The sequence below is a fragment of the Schistocerca serialis genome, chromosome 2, assembly GCF_023864345.2.
Source record: "Schistocerca serialis cubense isolate TAMUIC-IGC-003099 chromosome 2, iqSchSeri2.2, whole genome shotgun sequence".
Lineage (NCBI taxonomy): Eukaryota > Metazoa > Arthropoda > Insecta > Orthoptera > Acrididae > Schistocerca > Schistocerca serialis.
The window spans coordinates 734,885,511-734,906,416 of record NC_064639.1 but is presented as its reverse complement, the minus strand read 5'-3'; the positions used below and the strand labels follow the sequence as shown (position 1 = coordinate 734,906,416).

The 20,906-nt window shown below is 39.0% G+C and overlaps 1 protein-coding gene across 1 annotated transcript in view; it reads left to right on the top strand.

Annotated features, from left to right (window-relative positions):
- Positions 1-20,906, top strand: part of LOC126456374 (Down syndrome cell adhesion molecule-like protein 1 homolog) — a 72,242-nt gene that overhangs the window by 19,412 nt on the left and 31,924 nt on the right. Inside the window, exon 8 of the mRNA XM_050092128.1 lies at positions 17,255-17,556. Within this exon, the coding sequence (XP_049948085.1) occupies positions 17,255-17,556 (302 nt within the window). The remainder of the gene's footprint in view (positions 1-17,254; positions 17,557-20,906) is intronic.

The window sequence follows — 20,906 nt, the reverse complement described above, 5'->3', positions numbered from 1 at the left end:
CATTATTTTGTTTCTCTTAGCTTATATTACGAACATGTCAGCTTAATATTGTGACCATTAAGGGAAGAGGAAAACAACCAACTTGTAAAAACTGTGTCATCAGACATTATAATGAAATTCCTCTTTACATCTCAGCAAAATTATGTTCTCTTTAAAGTCATACATTAGTTTTCTTTTCGTGTTCTAAAGATACTAGCATAAATTAAATCCCTAGGGCTGTAGAACAAATCAGAAAACATGTTTATACAATCAGCCATTGTAAACTGTTACATTTTGCCTCATTTGCTGTCAACTATCATAAATAAAAGTTGACTTATGTAGTATTAATAAAGGCTTGCTTTACTTTTTGTTTATAAGAGCAGCAAATATGTAGTGGATCACAGACTGATGAGAAATACCCATTGCAAAAAGCTGCTGTTTTCCACTTTTATGATTCATCTGCTATTTAATTTTTTTTTCTTTGCCTCTGTAGGATTATTCATAACATTAATTCTGATCATAAATTCTGGCAAGATGACCGTAAAGATGCAGTTTTGTGAATGCATTACACACACAATTTGTTTGCTTATTTGGAGGTGTATGATATTTGTTTTTAGTTGTGAACTGTATATTAGTGATGCCAGGCATTTACAAACACAAGCAGAACCAAAATTACTGCAAATACAAAAATGAATGGTGACTCAGTTTTTAATTTCATAAAACATGAACAACAGACTGCATTCTCTGACAAATTTGTTTGATTTTGAGGATGAGAAGCTGTGTAAAACTATTATTCATAGGCAGCTGTAAACATTCACTTCATGATGCAGAAATGTTCTTGATTAAGCAAACATGGTTAGCCATCAACTATGAGAGAGTAATATATAGAAACAATAAATGTAGCACTTAGGGAGAACACATGTTCCATAATAAAAATACTTCTCCTTTGATGCAAAAAGTGAAATGAGCTGTCACTTGTAGTCATTCTAAAACTTAGACAGGGATGTGAGCTGCAGAATATAGTAAGTAGGGCTGGAATTACGTAGTTATGGCTACAGACAATAAAGATTAAATATTTGACTTCTGTAACTTCAAACCAACAAATTGTTGTACATGACATAACCAAATGATGAAAAAGTTTCTCAACTGCACTGGTGCTTTAGAGTATTACGAGTCAACTAGCAAACTTTTTGTCAAGTGTTGCCAATGTGATGTCCTCCAATCTTTGCAGCAGTTTCCTACCAGTACCATCTCCATATACCAGTAACACTATCTGAGAGCTACAAAACAGTTAATATGAACTGTATATAGTTATTGTCCTGGCACACTGTGTTCATGTGCAGCTGATATTAATTTTTATTGTTGGTAGCAGCATACTGGGTGTTCTCACTAGAAATTTTCAGTTGCAAAATTTGCAACAATCCTGCTGCTTACAGGGACCATTTGGTCTTCAAATCAGTTGTCATGTGTGAGCACAAAACAGTTCCATAACTCTACAAGAAACTAATGTCATCAGTGTAGGCCTTTATTTTCAGAAGTCCATCCTGTGGAATTTCTAAAAAATTTGGAATTACCTTCATGGTTTTCCAGAAAATTGTCTAATCTAAAAAATATATAAATGAATTTGAAATGACCTTCATGGTCTTCCACAAAAGTTATGTACTATAATGAGCTTGTAGAAGAGAAATCAGTTCTATTGCAGAGCTGATGAAGACTCAAAAGATATATCATCAGTTCTAGAGATGTTATCACATTAACACTCAGTATGCTGCCAACATCTCTGTGAATTGCACTCCTTGTGACATTAGGCTTTACATCCAGGGGTTTATAAATGAGTGAGCAGAGAGAACTCACTGAAATTGAAAGGGACATGACTGTCACACTCAAAAGTTTGGGAATTTCCAAAAAGAGCTTTCAGTTTATTTACATGGCAGTAGATTCACTCTTGCTACTGCATAATTTGTACTTTTCTTCTGTCTTCTGTTCCTTTACACATAGTAAAATATTATGTGTGTCTTCTTATTTCTTATGCCTTTGATGTTCTTGAGAAGGCCACAAATCTCTTGTCTCATTCTTATTTTGCATCTTCTTCATGGTTCACTCTGTTTCCATTGCTGTGCATTCCCTCCATGTATGTTCCCTCTTCGATATTTTGGTTGAATTACTAATGTTGGCTTTACTTCAGTCTGTTTTTCTTCTTACCTGTATTCTTCCAGAATGCCATCTCAAAATCTCCATAGCTTTTCCTCTTGTTCCTACACATATACACTTCATGGTTGCATCTCCTGTTAGCTTCCTCAATACAAAAACTGATCTTTTCCTCTTCTGTCCAACTGTCTGTCAGGCTAGATCAAGCCTTTTGGATCCCTTTGATCTTGTTATTTTTTTAATGATGTCACACCTTGTTATTTCCATTTCATTATAAATTCTATCACATTTCTTGTGTATTTTCACTACAATATCCTGGAGTTTTGTGACATCACTATGCACTACTTGTAAGTCACTTTCTGTTTTCACATTTTGTTCTTTAGTTAATCCACACTGATGTGTATTTTCCCTCCCATATTTCTATCTGTTTCAGATTTGTTTTGTAGTCTTGCTTCCAGTTCAGAAATTCTTTCCTGATTGTTTGTACCTAATCCCTCATATTTACCTGTATAGTCTTCCAACTTTTGATATATTGACTCAGAAATTCTTCAAATTCTTATTTTGCTTTAATCATTGTGCCTCCTGTTCTTTTTTCTTTTGCAATTGTTCCTCCTTCTTTCACATTATTAAACCCATCAATGCTATGGGTTGATTTTGTATTCCCTATTCACTAACAGTCAGCTCTTCCTTTTGTTGATCTTTACATGAACCATGAACAAGACATACTAGTGTCTGTAAGATTTTCCTCCAGTCTGACATCACTAAAAAATAAAAAAAAACAAAAAACAGACACCATCTATACAGGCATTGAAGGGTACCAACTGGGTATTATGTCATCCCAAGACCTTAGGCTTCACTGGATGCGGACACAGAGGGGCATGAGGTCAGCACACTACTTTTCCTGTGATTTTCAGTTTTCGTGACCAGTGTCACTACTTCTCAGTTGGCCTCACAAGGGCTGAGTGCTGTTGGCAGAGCCAGACGGTGACCCATCCAAGTGCTAGCCAAGCCCGTCAGTTGTTAACTTAAGTGATCTGATGGGGACCAGTTTTACCAATGACATCACTACTGTCCAAAAATCCTGAATCTTCATCCCCTTCTTCCATTTTGTTATCATTCTGGTCCTTATTTATCTGCTGTTTTGCCACAGTTATAAATTAAAATAGTACAAACTTGACAATCACACTTTACTTAAATAAATGGGTAAGATATGGAGTGATTCAAAAAGAAAGAACAGGGTTCAATTTATTATTACAGATCAGTTGGGGAAGACAGAAACATATTGGGCATCTCACTAGATAGAGGAAGGTTCAAAGTATTACATTCACACAGACGCTGTACCATACACTCACCATTAGCGCTAAGCATTGTTCAAGAAATATCAAAACAGTAGCCCGTTTTGTTCCACACTTGAAACCAGAGGTCCCTGTTTATTGAATTGAATTGACAGCTTCAACAATTTGATTTCTCAGCTCTTGAAGAGTAGCTGCCATATTTGGGACAAAGACTCTGCCTTTTATGTACCCCCACAGAAAACAATTGCAGTTTGTGAGCTCTGATGACCTGGGATGCCAAAAGTAATGAACAAGATCTTGTTGACCACTTCTTCCAATCCAACACTGTGAGATAATATTGTTAAGATAATCCCTTACCTCAAGATGATAGTGAGGCAGGGCACCATTTTGCATAGAAATGAAATCATTGGAAACTTCATGAAATTGAGGAAACAATCAGTTTTCTAGTATGTCGAGGTACAACATTCCTGACTTTGTACAAAATCCAATATACAAAATGATTTCTCTTGTGGTGTAGTTGCCATATTTCTATGAACAAACAACACTGCAGCAGTGTCAAAACTTTGAACCTTCCTCTATCTCATGACATGTGCAATGTGTTGCTATCTTTTACAGTTTGTGCATAATAAACAACTGAAATCTTTTCTTTCTTTTTGAATCAACCAATATAATTACAACATAGTTCAAAATCTTCAGATGCTATTTCACACCCAAAAATTCAACTGTTATTTCCAAAAATTCTACTGGAGCAATTCTAAGCAAAACTACAGCCTTGCTTCTTGAAGCACTTAATTCTTGTTCTCTTGAACTGTTGTGGATGCATGGCACAGTGTACTCTGTCATGTTGGAAATTGCTCCACAGCATTATTGTGGCTGTCTTAGTTGTTCAACATACAACGTTATTGCGTTTCTCACTTGATGTTCATTCCAGCAATGGGAGGTTAATTATGCTGGTTGCTACTCACTGTTCAAGACGGTCTACTCTCCCACCAGTCAGTTCCTTTGTTGGCATGTAAAATTAGTCTCTTCATTAGTACTTTTAATTTTAATATTTAATTTCAGTATGTGCTCCTTCATATTCTTCTGCACCAAAGATTGTGCTAATCACTCATTGCCACTTGTAAGGTTTCAGAGAGGGGGAAAAGTAACTAAACAAAAATATTACTTTGAAGAACAAAACCTTAAAACTTTTAGAAGGCAACAGTAATCAAAACTTTTTGTTTCACTACAACAATTATCTATGATGACAAATGATGAACACATGCCCCTGCTTTTCTTCTCATGTGCTTAGTAGTATGACTACCATTCTCATTTCAGTCCCACATTCCTCCACTCATCAAGCTACCCTCTGCGAAACTAAAAATCATCCAAAGAGCTCTAAAGACACAGTAATCTTACTATCATAACCTTATAACAAGCTTACTGATACTAATAAAGAGTCCAAAGTCATCTTCACCAGACAAAGCTCAGATGCTAGCTGAACAGCCTAAAACTGGTTCCCAGCAAACAGTTTAATGCTTCATCTCATAAAGACTCACATAATGTGATTTTAAACATGTGATAGTTACCTGTTACCATCAGAAGCAGATGTTAATGATTGTATACTAAATGAAACACTGTATGTCTGGGATACAGATGGATAACGAACCAAAATTAAGTCAAAACATAGTGAAAGCAGTCTAGAAAATCAGTTCAGCATGTTTACCCTTGGGAATATCTCTCATCATGTTGATCTAAAGACAAGAAAGTTGGCTTATTCCACATATTATTACTTGCTGTTGTCTTATGGACTCACCTTTAGGCAGTTCACCTTAAGTAAATAGAATACTTAGTCAACAGAAGTGAGCAGAATAAATATTGTGTGAGGAAGATAAATACACATGTTACAGAACCTTTTTTTCTAAGAACCTTGGAATTTATTTAGCCTTGTCTTAGTACACATATTTATTCCATGATTTTTTTATTGCTGACAATAAAAAACTGTTTCAGTTGAACTAAAGTCTACACAGTCACAATTAGTATACAGAAATAGTTTTTATGTAGACTTTTCTTCTTTGTCTAAGATTCAGAGTGGAGTTACATTCTCTAGTGCAAAGATATTTAAGAAGCTCCTATCTAATACAGAGCAAAAAGTTTTGAAAGCCAAACCATTCAAAATAAAACTAAAAACATGTTCCATTAACTATTCCTTTACAAATTACTTTATATCCCAAACTCAGTGATTGAAAAGTTGTGTTGGCTACATAACAAGTAGCAGTATTTATGTGAAGCATCAAGACAAGTAGTAACATATTGTAATCAGCATTTTGTACTTACAGATGTAGGCAAAAATTCCCCCCATGAACCAAGGACCTTGCCATTGGTGGGGAGGCTTGCATGCCTCAGTGATACAGATAGCCATACCATAGGTGCAACCTCAACGGAGGTGTATCAGTTGAAAGGCCAGACAAATGTGTGGTTCCTAAAGAGGGGTAGCAGCCTTTTCAGTAGTTGCAGGGGCAACAGTCTGCATGATTGACAGATCTGGCCTTGTAACATTAACCAAAACGGCCTTGCTGTGCGGGTACTGTGAACAGCTGAAAGCAAGGGGAAACTACAGCCATAATTTTTCCCGAGGGCATGCAGCTTTACTGTATGGTTAAATGATGATGGCGTCCTCTTGGGTAAAATGTTCCGGATGTAAAATAGTCCCCCATTTGCATCTCCAAGCGGGGACTACTCAGGAGGATGTTGTTATCAAGAGAAATAAAACTTGCGTTCTACGGATCGGAGCGTGGAATGTCACATCCCTTAATAGGGCAGGTAGATTAGAAAGTTAAAAAAGGGAAATGGATAGGTTAAAGTTAGATATAGAGGGAATTAGTGAAGTTTGGTGGCAGGAGGAACAAGATTTCTGGTCAGGTGGATACAGGGTTATGAATACAAAATCAAATAGGGGTAATGCAGGAGTAGGTTTAATAATGAATAGGAAAGTATGAATGTGGGTAAGCTACTACAAACAGCATAGTGAATGCATTATTGTGGCCAAGACAGATACGAAACCCGTGCCTACCACAGTAGTACAAATTTATATGCCAACTAGCTCTGCAGATGACAAAGAGATCAATGAAATGTATGATGAGATAAAATAAATTATCCAGATAGTGAAGGGAGATGGAAGTTTTTAATAGTCATGGGTGACTGGAATTCGATAGTAGGAAAAGGAAGAGAAGGAAACGTAGTAGGTGAATATGGAATGGGGGTAAGGAATGAAAGAGGAAGCCACCTGGTAGAATTTTGCACAGAGCATAGCTTAATCATAGCTAACACTTGATTCAAGAATCATGAAGAAGATTATATACATGGACGAGGCATGGAGATACTATAAGGTTTCAGATAGATTAAATAATGGGAAGACAGAGATTTAGGGACCAGGTTTTAAATTGTAAGACATTTCCAGGGGCAGATGTGGTCTCTGACCACAATCTATTGATTATGAACTGTAGATTAAAACTGAAGAAACTGCAAAAAGGTGGGAATTTGAGGAGATGGAACCTGGATAAACTGAAAGAACCAGTGGTTGTAGAGAGCTTCAGGGAGAGCATTAGGGAATGATTGATAAGAATGGGCAAAATAAATACAGTAGAAGAAGAATTTGTACCTTTGAGAGATGAAATTGTGAAGGTAACAGAGGATCAAGTAGGTAAAAAGATGAGGGCTAATAGAAATCCTAGGGTGACAGAAGAGATAATGAATTTAATTGATGAAAGGAGAAAATACAAAAATGCAGTAAATGAAGCGGGCAGAAAGGAATACAAAGGTCTCAAAACTGAGATCGACAGGAAGTGCAAAGTGGCTAAGCAGGGATGGCTAGAGGACAAATGTAAGGATGTAGAGGCATATATCACTAGGGGTAAGACAGATACTGCCTACAGGAAAATTAAAGAGACCTTTGGAGGAAACAGAACCACTTGCACGAATATCAAGTGCTCAAATGGAGATCCTGTTCTAAGAAAAGAAGGGAAAGCAGAAAGGTGGAAGGAGTATATAGAGTGTCTATACAAGGGTGATGTTCTTGAGGACAAAATTACGGAAATGGAAGAGAATGTAGATGAAGATGAAATAGGAGATATGATCCTGCATGAAAAGTTTGACAGATCACTGAAAGACCTAAGTCAAAACGAGGCCCTGGGAGTAGACAACATTCCATTAGAACTACTGATAGTCTTGGGAGAGCCAGCCCTGACAAAACTCTACCATCTTGTGAGCAAGCTGTATAAGACAGGCGAAATACCCTCTGACTTCAAGAAGAATATAATAATTCCAATCCCTAAGAAGGCATTTGTTGACAGGTGTTGAAAATTACTGCACTATGAGTTTAATAAACCACGGCTGCAAAATACTAACACGAATTCTTTACAGACAAATGGAAAAACTGGTAGAAGCTGACCTTGGGGAAGATCAGTTTGGATTCTGTAGAAATGTTGGAACATGTGAGGCAATACTGACCCTACGACTTATCTTACAAAATAGATTAAGGAAAGGCAAACCTACATTTCTAGCATTTGTAGACTTAGAGAAAGTTTTGGCAATGTTGACTAGAATACTCTCTTTCAAATTCTGAAGGTGGCAGAGGTAAAATAAAGGGAGCAAAAGGCTATTTACAATTTGTACAGAAACCAGATTGCAGTAGCCACCAGAAAGATTGCAGGAGGCGCACATCGGCACGGCGCATCACGGACAGTAGTTGCCGCAAGTAAAGTCCCGTCCACCAGAGGGCACGCGAGAATTCGGCTCCACCCTCTGGCAGCAGAAGAACAACTCAGGCAGCACGGGCCGTGCGCAGTCAGTTTTACATCGGGCATGCCTAGCAGACAGTTCCCGGTCTACACTATGTGAAATGCGACGGACAACGTGGATCGTGTTAGTACACAATTGGCGACGAGTAGGGTCATTCTTTCACATGTTGTGTCATTGCTCCGGTTTCGCAGCTTATCCATGGCATGAAGGATTTAGAGCGGGTTTTGGTTGGGCAGCAGACGGAGCTCATGGCAACCATGAAACAAGCACTTCCGGCGTAGCTCTCCACGCAGTCTGCTGCAGTGCCGTTCCCTCCTCCCTTTCTCCCATATGACGAGACAGCGGAGGATTGGGACGCATATGAACATCACCTTTGGCAGCATTTCCAGGCATTTCATGTTGCTGATGTGGAGGTATGTCATGCTCTTTTCTTGTCTTGGATATCTCCCTCGCTGTATCAAGATTTGCGTCTCTGTGGTTATGGTAAACAGTTCATCTTCCTACTGGGTCAATTCACTGCCGACATTACTTACAAATCAGTCACTCAGCCTCTTACTTTTATTGTTGTCAATGATGTGAGCTCTGCTAACCTTTTTGGATTGTGATGCCTTTCAAGCTTTTGGTTTTTCTATCGCAGACACCATACAGTTGATCTCCAAAGATGTTCCCTATCAATCATTGGAATCTTTGACTTCTGACTTTAAGAATATCTTTGAGGAGGGCCTGGGGCATGTTTCAGACTTTGAAGCTTACTTAACATTGAAGGCGTTGGCTCGCAAGCGTTTTCTCTGTGTGAGGCAGATCCCCTTGGCTCTCCGCCCTCAGGTAAAAGCAGAGCTAGACCAGCTGACAGCCCTCGAGCTCGTTCTTCCCATTTTTCTAGTGAGTGGGCATCACCCCTCGTTATTGTCAGGAAACCCTCAGGAAAATTATGTCTTTGTGGCGATTTCAAGGCCACCATTAATTCCCAATTGGTGGTGGACACCTATCCCTTGCCTCGTTCTGATGAATTGTTCTCCAACGTAGTGGGAGGCCAATATTTTTCAAAAATCGATCTTTCAGAGGTTTATCATCAGATATCGCTTGATGAGAACTCCAAACAGCTGGCGGTTGTCAACATCCCATTTGGCCTTTACCAATTCCAGCAGTTGGCCTTCAGAATATCCAGTGCCCCGGCGATATTTCAGTGTTATCTTGAGCACGTCACGTCAACAATCCCTCATTGTATTAATTACCTGGACGACATAATTGTCACAGGCCACAGCACAAAGGAACACTTGCACAACCTTCGAACCCTCTTTCTCAAATTCAGGTCCGTGGGCCTGTATTGCAACCTGCGTAAGTCGAACTTCTTCCAACCGTCCATTGAGTATGTGGGCTACACCATCTCTCGGCATGGCGTCCAGCCACTAGGAAGTTTGGTCCAAGGTATCATCAACCTTCCATGGCCCGCTTCGCTGAAGGAGTTACAAGGTTTTTTAGGCAAGATTGCCTATTACCACCAGTTCATTCTCAAGGCTTCCACCATAGCCCACTCCCTGTACTGCCTTCTGCACAAGGGTGTTCCTTTTGATTGGTCGCCTGCATGTGAGCGCACGTTCACCTCATTGAAGGGCCTCCTCATGTCAGCACCTTGTTTGGCTACTTTTGACCCCAATAAGCCATTGTTCCTGGCTACAGATGCTTTGCAGTATGGGGTGGGGGCAGTCCTGGCCCATCGCAATGCGGATGGCTCCAAGCAGCCACTAGCATTTGCGTCTAAAACTCTTAGTCCCACGCAGGCCCATTACTCCCAGGTGGAAAAAGAGGCTTTGGCCATTGTCTATGCTGTTACCAAGTTTCACCCTTTCTTGTATGGCATGAAGTTTCAGTTAATCACTGACCATGAGCCATTAATATTGTTATTTGGCTCCACCTCTCAGATTCCGGATAGGGCAGCCCACAGACTGCAGCGTTGGGGCTTGTTCCTCTCTAAGTATCATTATGACTCATTTTCGTCCTAACGGGCAGCATGCCAACACCGACGCTCTTTATTGTCCTCTGGTGGGCCTGGATCTTAAGTATGATCGGGAGGAGATTATGTGTTTTCATTTGGATGTGGTGTCCCGCCAAGCAGTTGATGGCCTCCCAATCACTAGTTCTCGAGTCACCAGGGAAACGGTAGCTGAACAGGTTCTCCGGCAAGTAATTTGCCTTGTTCAGCAGGGGTGGTCATCCCGACCTCCAGGCCGGGCCTCGGACCCTCTTCGTAATTATTTTGTTCTATGAGACTGCCTCTCAGTCTTGGAAGGAGTTCTCCTTCTGGCTACCAATGATACAGCTCCTCGCGTGGTTGTTCATGCAAATTTGCGAATGGAGGTCCTCACGTTATTACATGAAGGGCACTGGGGTGTTTCCTGTACTAAAACCTTGGCTCGCAGACATGTGTACTGGCCTGGTATTGACAGAGAAATTGAGCACTTGGTGGCCGCCTGTTCCCAGTGTGCCAGCCAAAAGGCGTCTCCCAGGTCAGCGTTCTCTTCATGGCCACCTGCAACCCAGGCAAGGGAACGTGTTCACATAGATTTTGCGGCCCCGTTTCTCAATGGCTTTTGTCTCATTGTCATTGATGCTTATTCCCAATTCCCATATGTGGTTCACTGCTCCTCAACCACTTTAGAAGTTGCAATCCAGGCACTTGCAAAAATCTTTTCTGCTGAAGGTCTGCCAGTCACCCTGGTATCGGACAATGGATCTCAGTTTATTTTGCAGACCTTCCAGGATTTTTGTCGGCGCTTCAGTATTCGGCATGTTTGCTCTCCCCCCTTTCATCCACAATTGAATGGGAAGCCGAGCACATGGTGCACACATTTAAGACGCAGATGAAAAAGTATGTGCACGACTTTCCTGCGGAGGAGGCGTTGACATTTTTTGTGACGGCATACCAGACCACACCGATGGGGAACGCAGCCCTGCCGAGCTCCTCGACGGGTGCCAACCTAGGACTCTGCTGCACCTCCTCCAGCCTGGTCCTTGCCAGTCTTTGCAAAACGGGCTTTCTATTGGGTATGTCAGTCTGGGCATGTGGGGGTGGTCGCATCCACGTTGGATACCAGTGGTGGTCTTGTGCCACAATGGCCACTGGCTCTATACCTTGCAGGTGGTGGACCAGGAGGTACGTCGTCACCAAAATCAGCTACATCCACGTTTGGGCACCCACCCTCCGACCCCTCAGGTGCCGGCTTCCCCATTGCCGGCACCCGTGTTGTTTTCTCAGTGGACGCTACCGCCCTTCCCACCCGTGACTCCACCACACTGCAATGGTTCTCAGCCTTGGCGGCCTCCAGTAGCTCCAGCACCAGTATCGCCATCGTTAGAGATGCCCCGGTGAGAGCCAGCCCCCCTTGCAGGTCCGGTTTCTCAGGAGGCTGGTTCACCAGTGGTCATGCCTTCCCCATTGTCCCCGCCACTGGGTCTTGCCCCTCCCAAGGTGGAATGGGATCCAGAGTTCAACAGTTTGTCACCCATTCTGCCCTGGGCTCCAGTGGTGGGACGATGGGGGACTCTTCGTGTGGGTCACTTCCAACCGTATTCAAAGGTTCCAGCTCGAGGGTTGGTAGATCCCCCCGGCTCCAGCATTCCAATGGATGTGGAGGTCATCACTACTGCACGATGCTCCACCTTCTGATGCAGTGGATCACAGTGGCTTCACCCCCCGAAGGAGGAGGAGTGCAGTAGCCACCAGAAAGATCACAGGAGGCACACATCGGCACGGCGCGTCACGGACAGTAGTTGCTGCAAGTAAAGTCCCATCCACCAGAGGGCACACGAGAATTTGGCCGTGATCTCTGCCAGTGGAACAATAACAACTCAGGCAGTATGGGCCATGCCCAGTCAGTTTTACATTGGGCACGCCTAGCAGACAGTTCCCGGTCTACACTATGTGAAGTGCAATGGACAATGTGAATCATGTTAGTACACAGATGGCAGTTATAAGAGTTGATGGGCATGAAAGTGAAGCAGTGGTTGGGAAGGGAGTGAGACAGGGTTGTAGCCTATCCCCGATGTTATTCAATCTGTATACTGAGCAAGCAGTAAAGGAAAGAAAAGAAAAATTTGTAGTAGGAATTAAAATCCATGGAGAAGAAATAAAAACTTTGAGGTTTGACGATGATATTGTAATTCTGTCAGAGACAGCAAAGGACCTGGAGGAGTAGCTGAATGTAATGGACAGTGTCTTGAAAGGAGGATATAAGATGAACATCAACAAGAGCAAAATGAGGATAATGGAATGTAGTTGAATTAAATTGGGTGATGCTGTGGGAATTAGATTAGGAAATGAGACACTTAAAGTAGTAAATGAGTTTTGCTATTTGGGGAGCAAAATAACTGACGATGGTCAAAGTAGAGAGGATATAAAATGTAGACTGGCAGTGGTAAGGTAAGCATTTCTGAAGAAAAGTAATTCGTTTACATCGAGTATAGATTTAAGTGTCAGGAAGTCGTTTCTGAAAGTATTTGTATGGAGTGTAGCCATGTTTGGAAGTGAAACATGGATGATAAATAGTTTAGACAAGAGGAGAATAGAAGCTTTCAAAATGTGGTGCTACACAAGAATGCTGAAGATTAGATGGGTAGATCACATAACTAATGAGGAGGTATTGATTAGAATTGGAGAGAAGAGAAATTTGTGGCACAACTTGACTAGAAGAAGGGATATGTTGGTAGGGCAAATTCTGAGGCATCAAGAAATCACCAGTTTAGTATTGGATGGCAGGGTGGAGGGTAAAAATTGTAGAGGGAGACTAAGAGATGAATACTCTAAACAGATTCAGAAGTATGTAGGTTGCAGTAGGTACTTGTAGATGAAGAAGCTTGCCCAGGATAGAGTAGCATCAAAAGCTGCATCAAATCAGTCTCTGGACTGAAGACCACAACAACAACAAGCAAAAATTTTCTTTGAAAAATACCAGTACAATCAGTAGTAGATAAATAAGGGCTTCTTACGTCACTGCCCTTTTACTGACTCATAAATCATCTTCAGTTAACATCAGATACATGACTGCTAGATAGTTTAGACAAGTTTTTAAATAATTCAAGTCAAGACCATCGAAGTTAATTTTCAACTGACACATATTTATTTTCAATGGTCATATTAATTATGATAATATTTCACATATCAGGATTCTTAATCATCACAAAATAATTCAGTAATACACAAAGATTTCAAAGTGTCTAACTTAAATAATGAGTGTCTGTTCATAGGGATACAAATGATAGAATACACAGAATTTTATTCAGCTTAGGCTAAATGCAGACTCTATATACATTGATGAGTGGCTTCTCAACCATAACTGACAGTAGTGGTGCATACACTAAGAACCACAAAGTTCTCTATTCTCTGTGTTCTCGAGAAGCAATCTTGATACTTTGTTCTTGGTTTTCAGTCCACACCTCTAAACTCTCCATTGATTGTTCTCACTTCTTAGTTTTTGTGTTTCAGTTCCCATATGGGCATGTATTTCCGGAGCAAATGTGATCAAAGTTCCCATTCTCAGATTTGCAGTCATTTTCATTTCATGCTTGCTGGTAGTTACAGTAGGAATTACAGTAATGTCATTGATTTGGTAATTTGCTATAAAAGTGGAATGTTAAATTGAAGGCATTTTCTTTTTTTAAAAAAAAACATAAAATATGTTTACCACAACAATCACATAGAATTATGCTATGAAAGTTATATTTTAATTTTCAAAAATGATTATGAAACTGCAAGAAGATAAAATATTTTTAAAACAAATTCAAATGAAAATAATAATGTTGTTTAAGGACTAATGGTAAATGAGCAGCAGAAATCTTTGTGGACACACTGAAAATATTTCTACATGCCAATAAAGAATGTCATGGTGGTTGGGCTGCTGTCTGTCTAACTGGCATCAGATGGACTCTGGGAAAGTAACAGGTGACCATAGATTCAAGTCCTGCGTGGGCATTAAATTTAGTATGAGCCATTGGTGAATATGCCCTCAATACAGATCAGAATGATAACATCAATGAAATTCAGATTTCAGTTGGATTTGTTGTTCGTATATTAAAACAAATTCTCATGAGAATAATAAGTAATAAGTGATGTGTAATTCAACAGTGATGAGCAGATTGGAATCAGTGTCCTTGTATATGTTTCTACATTTCTCTGGAAGATTTGGGGCAATATCAGCCTGTAACACATATAACTTACTATCTGGGCAAAAATAGAATAAGGATAAGACAGCCTTTGCATGCTTATGGATGAGGGTAGCAGAGTACTGCGTGTACTGAGAATGACCAAGAATAGTTCAGACACCCAGTATTTTGGGTCACTTGACCAACTGATAAAACACATGGTGAAATTGATCCCAAATATTAGAGTGTAGAGCTCTGTGTATCATTCTAGAAAACTTTAGAAATAACCAGAGCTCTTTGGAGCCATCTACAGGAAACTGAAATGTAAGACATTGCCATCTCGCTATGTTCTGAGAAATCGTTCATTTTCCTATACTCAAACATACAAAAACCATTGTTATGATTTATATAGGATGGTTTGAGGGGCCAAAACTGCATAAAGGGACACAAGTGGATAACAGTATCATTTAAAGCATTAAAAAAACAGGCAACCTGCTGTAAACACTGACGTTCTTGGATGTGTATTTGAGACCTTTTGGTTTTCAAGAACAGAGCATTTGTTTCCTTTGAATTCTTGTTTTTCCCATATCTAACTGGTAGTTGCTTTGTTCACAACACCTATTTAAAAGATTAGTGTAGGAAGGTTTTTACAAAATGATGAAACACAAAACTATCACTTTTTCAATAATAATTTGAAAGAGTAGAATGATTGGTAACATGTATACAGTTTTTGCAATGAAGTTATTTTGTTTAACTGTTGACATTCTATTTTTCAAAAGCTGCCAATAATCAGGTTCTGCTCTCTGGAGAAGATTTTTGGGTGTGCACTTGTATCCCCTAGTTCTACAAAAGCCTGGCAAAAACTCATATTTTGGGCCCTGAAGATTTCATTAAATAACAGGTTATTGTAGCAAATGTATATATTTTTGAATGTAGAAAAATCAGCACCGTAAGACAATAGGGCCTAACATTGGAGTTTTGAAAAGGTTGAAGACTCTGGAATTCTTATGACAAAAATAATTTTATTTGAAAATATTTCTTGAAACACAAAAGTTTAAGTAAAATTTAAATTTTGTTTATAATGAAGGAAATGAGTGCTTTCAAACAAGATATGTCAATCCTAAAACAAACTATTATTACCTAGGTTGGATTTTTATGTGCACATGGTTTTTTTGGATCATAAATTTTGAGTAAAGAAAATGTTCCTGCATGAACTACTTATACAGTTGTCATCTGTCACATGTAAATTATACTGTGAATGATACTGATATGCATCAAGCACACAAGAAAAGAAAAACTATAGATGTAAATGAACTTCCTCTGAGTATCAAGCTGAAATAGTAACCAAATGACGTCCTGCATACTATCAATTACACTTCTGCAATTTTTAGTATGGAAGAGTGGAGACTCAAATCTCCATCCTGCCATCTGGAAGTAAGTTTTTCATATCCTAAATTAGTTCAGGTGCATCCTGGAATGGTTCCTACTTTAAGTCCACTGCTGACTAAAACTGTTTCACCCTTGTCAAACTAGACCTGTAAGTATATAAATGTCTTCAGGGAGGGGTGGGGGGTCTTTCCATCCTCATGATTATCATTAGTGAAGAATATTTAATATGGCAAACAAAACCTGTTTGATACCTGATACAGCATGTTAACGCATTTCATTGACTTGTGCTATATGTCTGAAATTCTCATTCAAACTGGGGTCTGTGACAAATGTGTGTGTGTGAATTTATTTTTGTATTCTAAATTAATATTGAAGAGTTCCTAGATAACAGAACACAGCATGTCATTCTCAATGGAGAGAAGTCTTCCGAAGTAAGACTGATTTCAGGTATGCCGCAGGGGAGTGTCGTAGGACCATTGTTATTCACAATATACATAAATGACCTTGTGGATGACATCGGAAGTTCACTGAGGCTTTTTTCGGATGATGCTGTGGTATATCAAGATGTTGTAACAATGGAAAATTGTACTGAAATGCAGGAGGATCTGCAGCGAATTGACGCATGGTGCAGGGAATGGCAATTTAATCTCAATGTAGACAAGTGTAATGTGCTGCGAATACATAGAAAGAAAGATCCCTTATCATTTAGCTACAACATAGCAGGTCAGCAACTGGAAGCAGTTAATTCCATAAATTATCTGGGAGTATGCATTAGGAGTGATTTAAAATGGAATGATCATATAAAGTTGATCATCAGTAAAGCAGATGCCAGACTGAGATTCATTGGAAGAATCCTAAGGAAATGCAATATGAAAACAAAGGAAGTAGGTTACAGTATGCTTGTTCGCCCACTGCTTGAATGCTGCTCAGCAGTGTGGGATCTGTACCAGGTAGGGTTGATAGAAGCGATTGAGAAGATCCAATGGAGAGCAGCGCACTTCGTTACAGGATCATTTAGTAATCATGAAAGAGTTAAGGAGATGATAGATAAACTCCAGTGGAAGACTCTGCAAGAGACATGCTCAGTAGCTCAGTACAAGCTTTTGTTGAAGTTTCGAGAACATACCTTCACCAAGGAGTCAAGCAGTATATTGCTCCCACCTATGTATATCTCATGAAGAGACCATGAGGATAAAATCAGAGAGATTAGAGCCCACACAGAGGCATACCGACAATCCTTCTTTCCACTAACAATACGAGACTGGAATGGAAGGGAGAACCGATAGAGGTACTCAAGCCACACACCATCAGGTGGCTTGCAGAGTATGGATGTAGATGTAGATGTAGAATATTTTAATGTACCTTGTACTTTAACTGTATGCTTTTCTTTGAATTTTTGCACCTATTTCTTTTCCTTGTCCCACAATCTTCTGAAAAATTTTTACATACCTTAGTACACTGTGTTAATTATCAACAATCCTTGGCATATTTCCCATGTGTACTTATAATTGCCATTGATTTTACAGAAAAGCCATCACAGATAGGACTTGTGCCTGATGTGCAGAAGACTGGGAGATGTGAGTCCGACACAACAGCAGGAGGTAGTATTGGATGTGGTGCAATGGTCAGTTCGAGCCCAAATGAATCACTGTGCTTGCCCACTCCAGTGCATATATCACTGGGGCGCAGACAAGATATTAGCCCTTATGCAACTTTCCAGGTTCCTAATTCCACAGGTGGTGAAGGAGCAATGGAAAGTACACCACAAACTATTGATCACTGCTCACACAGTCAGCACATAAAGGGAGCCAATACTGATACATATAAGGTAGTATATTGTATCTTTGAACATGTATGTATATCTTTTTGTAGACCATATGTTTATTAATGGAGTTCGACAAAGATTTCTGAATACTAATTCAGCTAAATTCTGTCTTTACTTAAATTTGTTGAAACAGATGCTTTAAATGACTTTGAGTAATCCCAGTCTCAGTGATTCATAGTCACTGAATGCTCTGTAAACATTTTTGACACATTGCAAAATATATTGCACATAATGTGTGTTTCTGATTGCATTAATAACAATCTAAATTCATATGGAAAGAAAGCATGCTTGGTCAGATGGAAAGCATCTACTTACAAAACACTGAAACAGTAATATGGTAGCTTGAAAGACACAAGAGTTTAAAATAGTCTCCAATCCATAGCTCTCAGTAATTTTGAGCCTTCCTTTCATCAGTAAAAGAGAAATGTAGGAAATAGGGAGAAAGGATTGAGACGTAAAGGTGCTGAAAGGAAGGAAAGTCACTCTATGTTCTGGATTATGAGAAATAACATGTGCAAAAAAGATGAAAGCTTTACATCTGGTGAGTAAGCATGGATCTGAGAACCTTTAGCCTCCCTTCAGCATTTGTACAGCTTACCCTGCCCTCTGATTTCTTTTATGATTTTCTGGTGCAGAAACAATCTTAACAGTATGAAAACCAGGGACTGAAATGTAAAATAAAACAATAGAAACTCCAGGTTAAAGTTTCAACAATAGAAGGAATATCTACAATATAATGCATTCTGGTCCAAGTAGAAGCAGTCATAGATGGTGGTCATGTGTGAGTGAGGTATGCTCGTTTGTGTGAATGAAAGTGTTTGCATTTGCTTTTCTGAAGAATGCTTTGCTCAAACGCTAATGTGTAAGTGTCTTTTTGTTGTGCCTGTCTGCAACTCAGCGTGTAATCTTTGTGGTGAGTAGCAGTCTATCTTTTCCTTGTATTGTAAAGCTTGAAGTGTCTTATTTATTTATTCCATTGATCTAGTGTACAAGATCACATGGATATGTAATGAGTCATAATTATACAAGAGAACAGTACTTATAGATGCTAATAGATATATATTATAGTATGTACAGAAAAACAAAATACGCTAACAATTACAAACTTAGACATTTCCTACAGCAAAACAGAATTATAAAACAATCAAATAATAAATTTCAAGTATTCCACAATACAAATTATAAATCTGCTAGAACTGAAGTACATCATTAGCTTGAGTGAAAATTTCCATGCTGATGTACATTATCATGTTCAGTTACAAAGTGGTAATAGCAAATGTTACAAGTACAATACATCACACCTAAACTAAAAAACAATGTAAAATGTTTACATTCAAGAATTCATCAAAAGAGTAAAAAAGAGTTTTCCAGGAGATAATCCCTCAATTTACTCTTAAGTTGTGGCATTACACTGGTAAAACTTCTCGTGTCCAAACACCTTTGTGTTTGAGCAGTGTACCCCATTTTGTATTAGAGTCAAGTTTTCCCTATCAACATGCAAGTTGTGTTTTGATCTTGTGTTGCAGTCATGAAAGGCACTATTGATTTTGTGCATGGGGAGGCTATAAATTAAAAAGCACATAAATGATAGGACATATTATAAGATAATTGTTAATATTTTATGCATTTTAAAGTGATTTCTGCTTGAATAATTTCCTCTCAGAATTTGAATTGCACTTTTCTGAGTGATGAATACTTTTTTGCCATTGGTTGGTTACCCCAAAAAATTATGCCATAGGACAAAAGTGGGAGAAAACAAAATAAGCAGCCTTAGCAGCATCAGTATTAGCAGTTGTTACTATAAGTTATAGAGCATAAGTTGCTGAACGAAGTGTTTCATTTTTGTGTCTTACATATGCATTACTTGTTCCTTTTTCAGTAAATAATCATTAAATATGCATTTTTTTCTCAAATATTATCACTATATTTCCCCAGATGAATTTTATTTGATAAGTGTCAATAGAGGTAGTGTAATGCAATACCCATCACATTTTACATGTCTAATGTAGGTTATAATAATAATAGGATGTAATGTAATGTAAACATATTGTCTACTGCACTAAACAACCTACAGGATATTTTGAGCTGGTTGCCTTGAGTCACCTTTGTGGTCTATCAGCAGTGACAATCATCAACTTCTGCAACACATTTGTGTCAGTGTTGTGACCAAAGATAATCCTGACAGGTGGAAACCACTGGCATGTGTTACTGTCCATGGTTAAATCCCTACCCTAGTCAAGCCAACTGCTACAATTGTTAGCACACTGGACTCACATTTGATAGAAGCAGGGTTTTAAAATGTGTTTAGCCATTCATGTTTAAGTTTCTGTAAATTGATTAAGGTGGATACAAGATTATTCCTTCAAAAACATAATGGCCAATTCCTTTCCCCATTATTGCATTTGCTGGTCTTGTGCTCCATCTCCAGTGACCTCATTGTGAACATTATGTTAAACCATAATCTTTCAGCCTTCCATTTCTGTTTATTACATAGGCAGTGTGGCAAACTATCAATACTGATCCTTCTGGACCTGTTCATAAGTGAGTGCTATTGATATATGGAGCATAATTGCCTGCAAGAAAGCCTTGTTTATTCATAGCATTAATAAAAAAACTAGGAACAGAAGTAACCTCAACTAACCACAACATAACTTTACTCTTGAACAGAAAGGAACAAAATACACAGCCATAAAATATTTGATCACCTTCTTTGTAAATTAAATGCACTGACAGATAATTCAACATTTAAAAACAAACTGGACTGATTTCAACTTGACAACTCAGCCTACTCAACATTTGAATTACTGTGCAGTCAGTAAGTATGTTGTAAGGCTACATTGATTGGTAGCCATGTTATCGTAGAAAAAATTTATCTTACTTGTGAACTTACTGACACATTCCATCTCATGGAGAACTGTACATGCATAACCCAAAGCCCACAAAAAATACAGAAAAGCTAAAACTAAACAAGCTCACATTGCTGTCCAGTTATAAAGGCAGAGAGATATCAGCAGTTGACTACTGAGGACTTGAAACATTATACAGGATATTTCAGAAAGATTTGTCTGATTTTGCAACACTATATCTTCCACATGAATGAAGATAGAAACTTGTGGTGAATTTCAACTAATCCATCAAAACTAAGAGTTGATTGATCCTCTACATAGAAAACAAACTCACATCCGCAGAAAAACTGCAATTCACTGCCTAAAAACTGACCCTGACCATATAATACTACCTGATATCAAAGGCTCCACAACAGTGGTTATGAACTGTAGGATTAAACAGATGGAGGGACTCTGCCCTCTGCCAGGTATGTCCACTACAAGACCTACATGGTTCCTAAACTACAT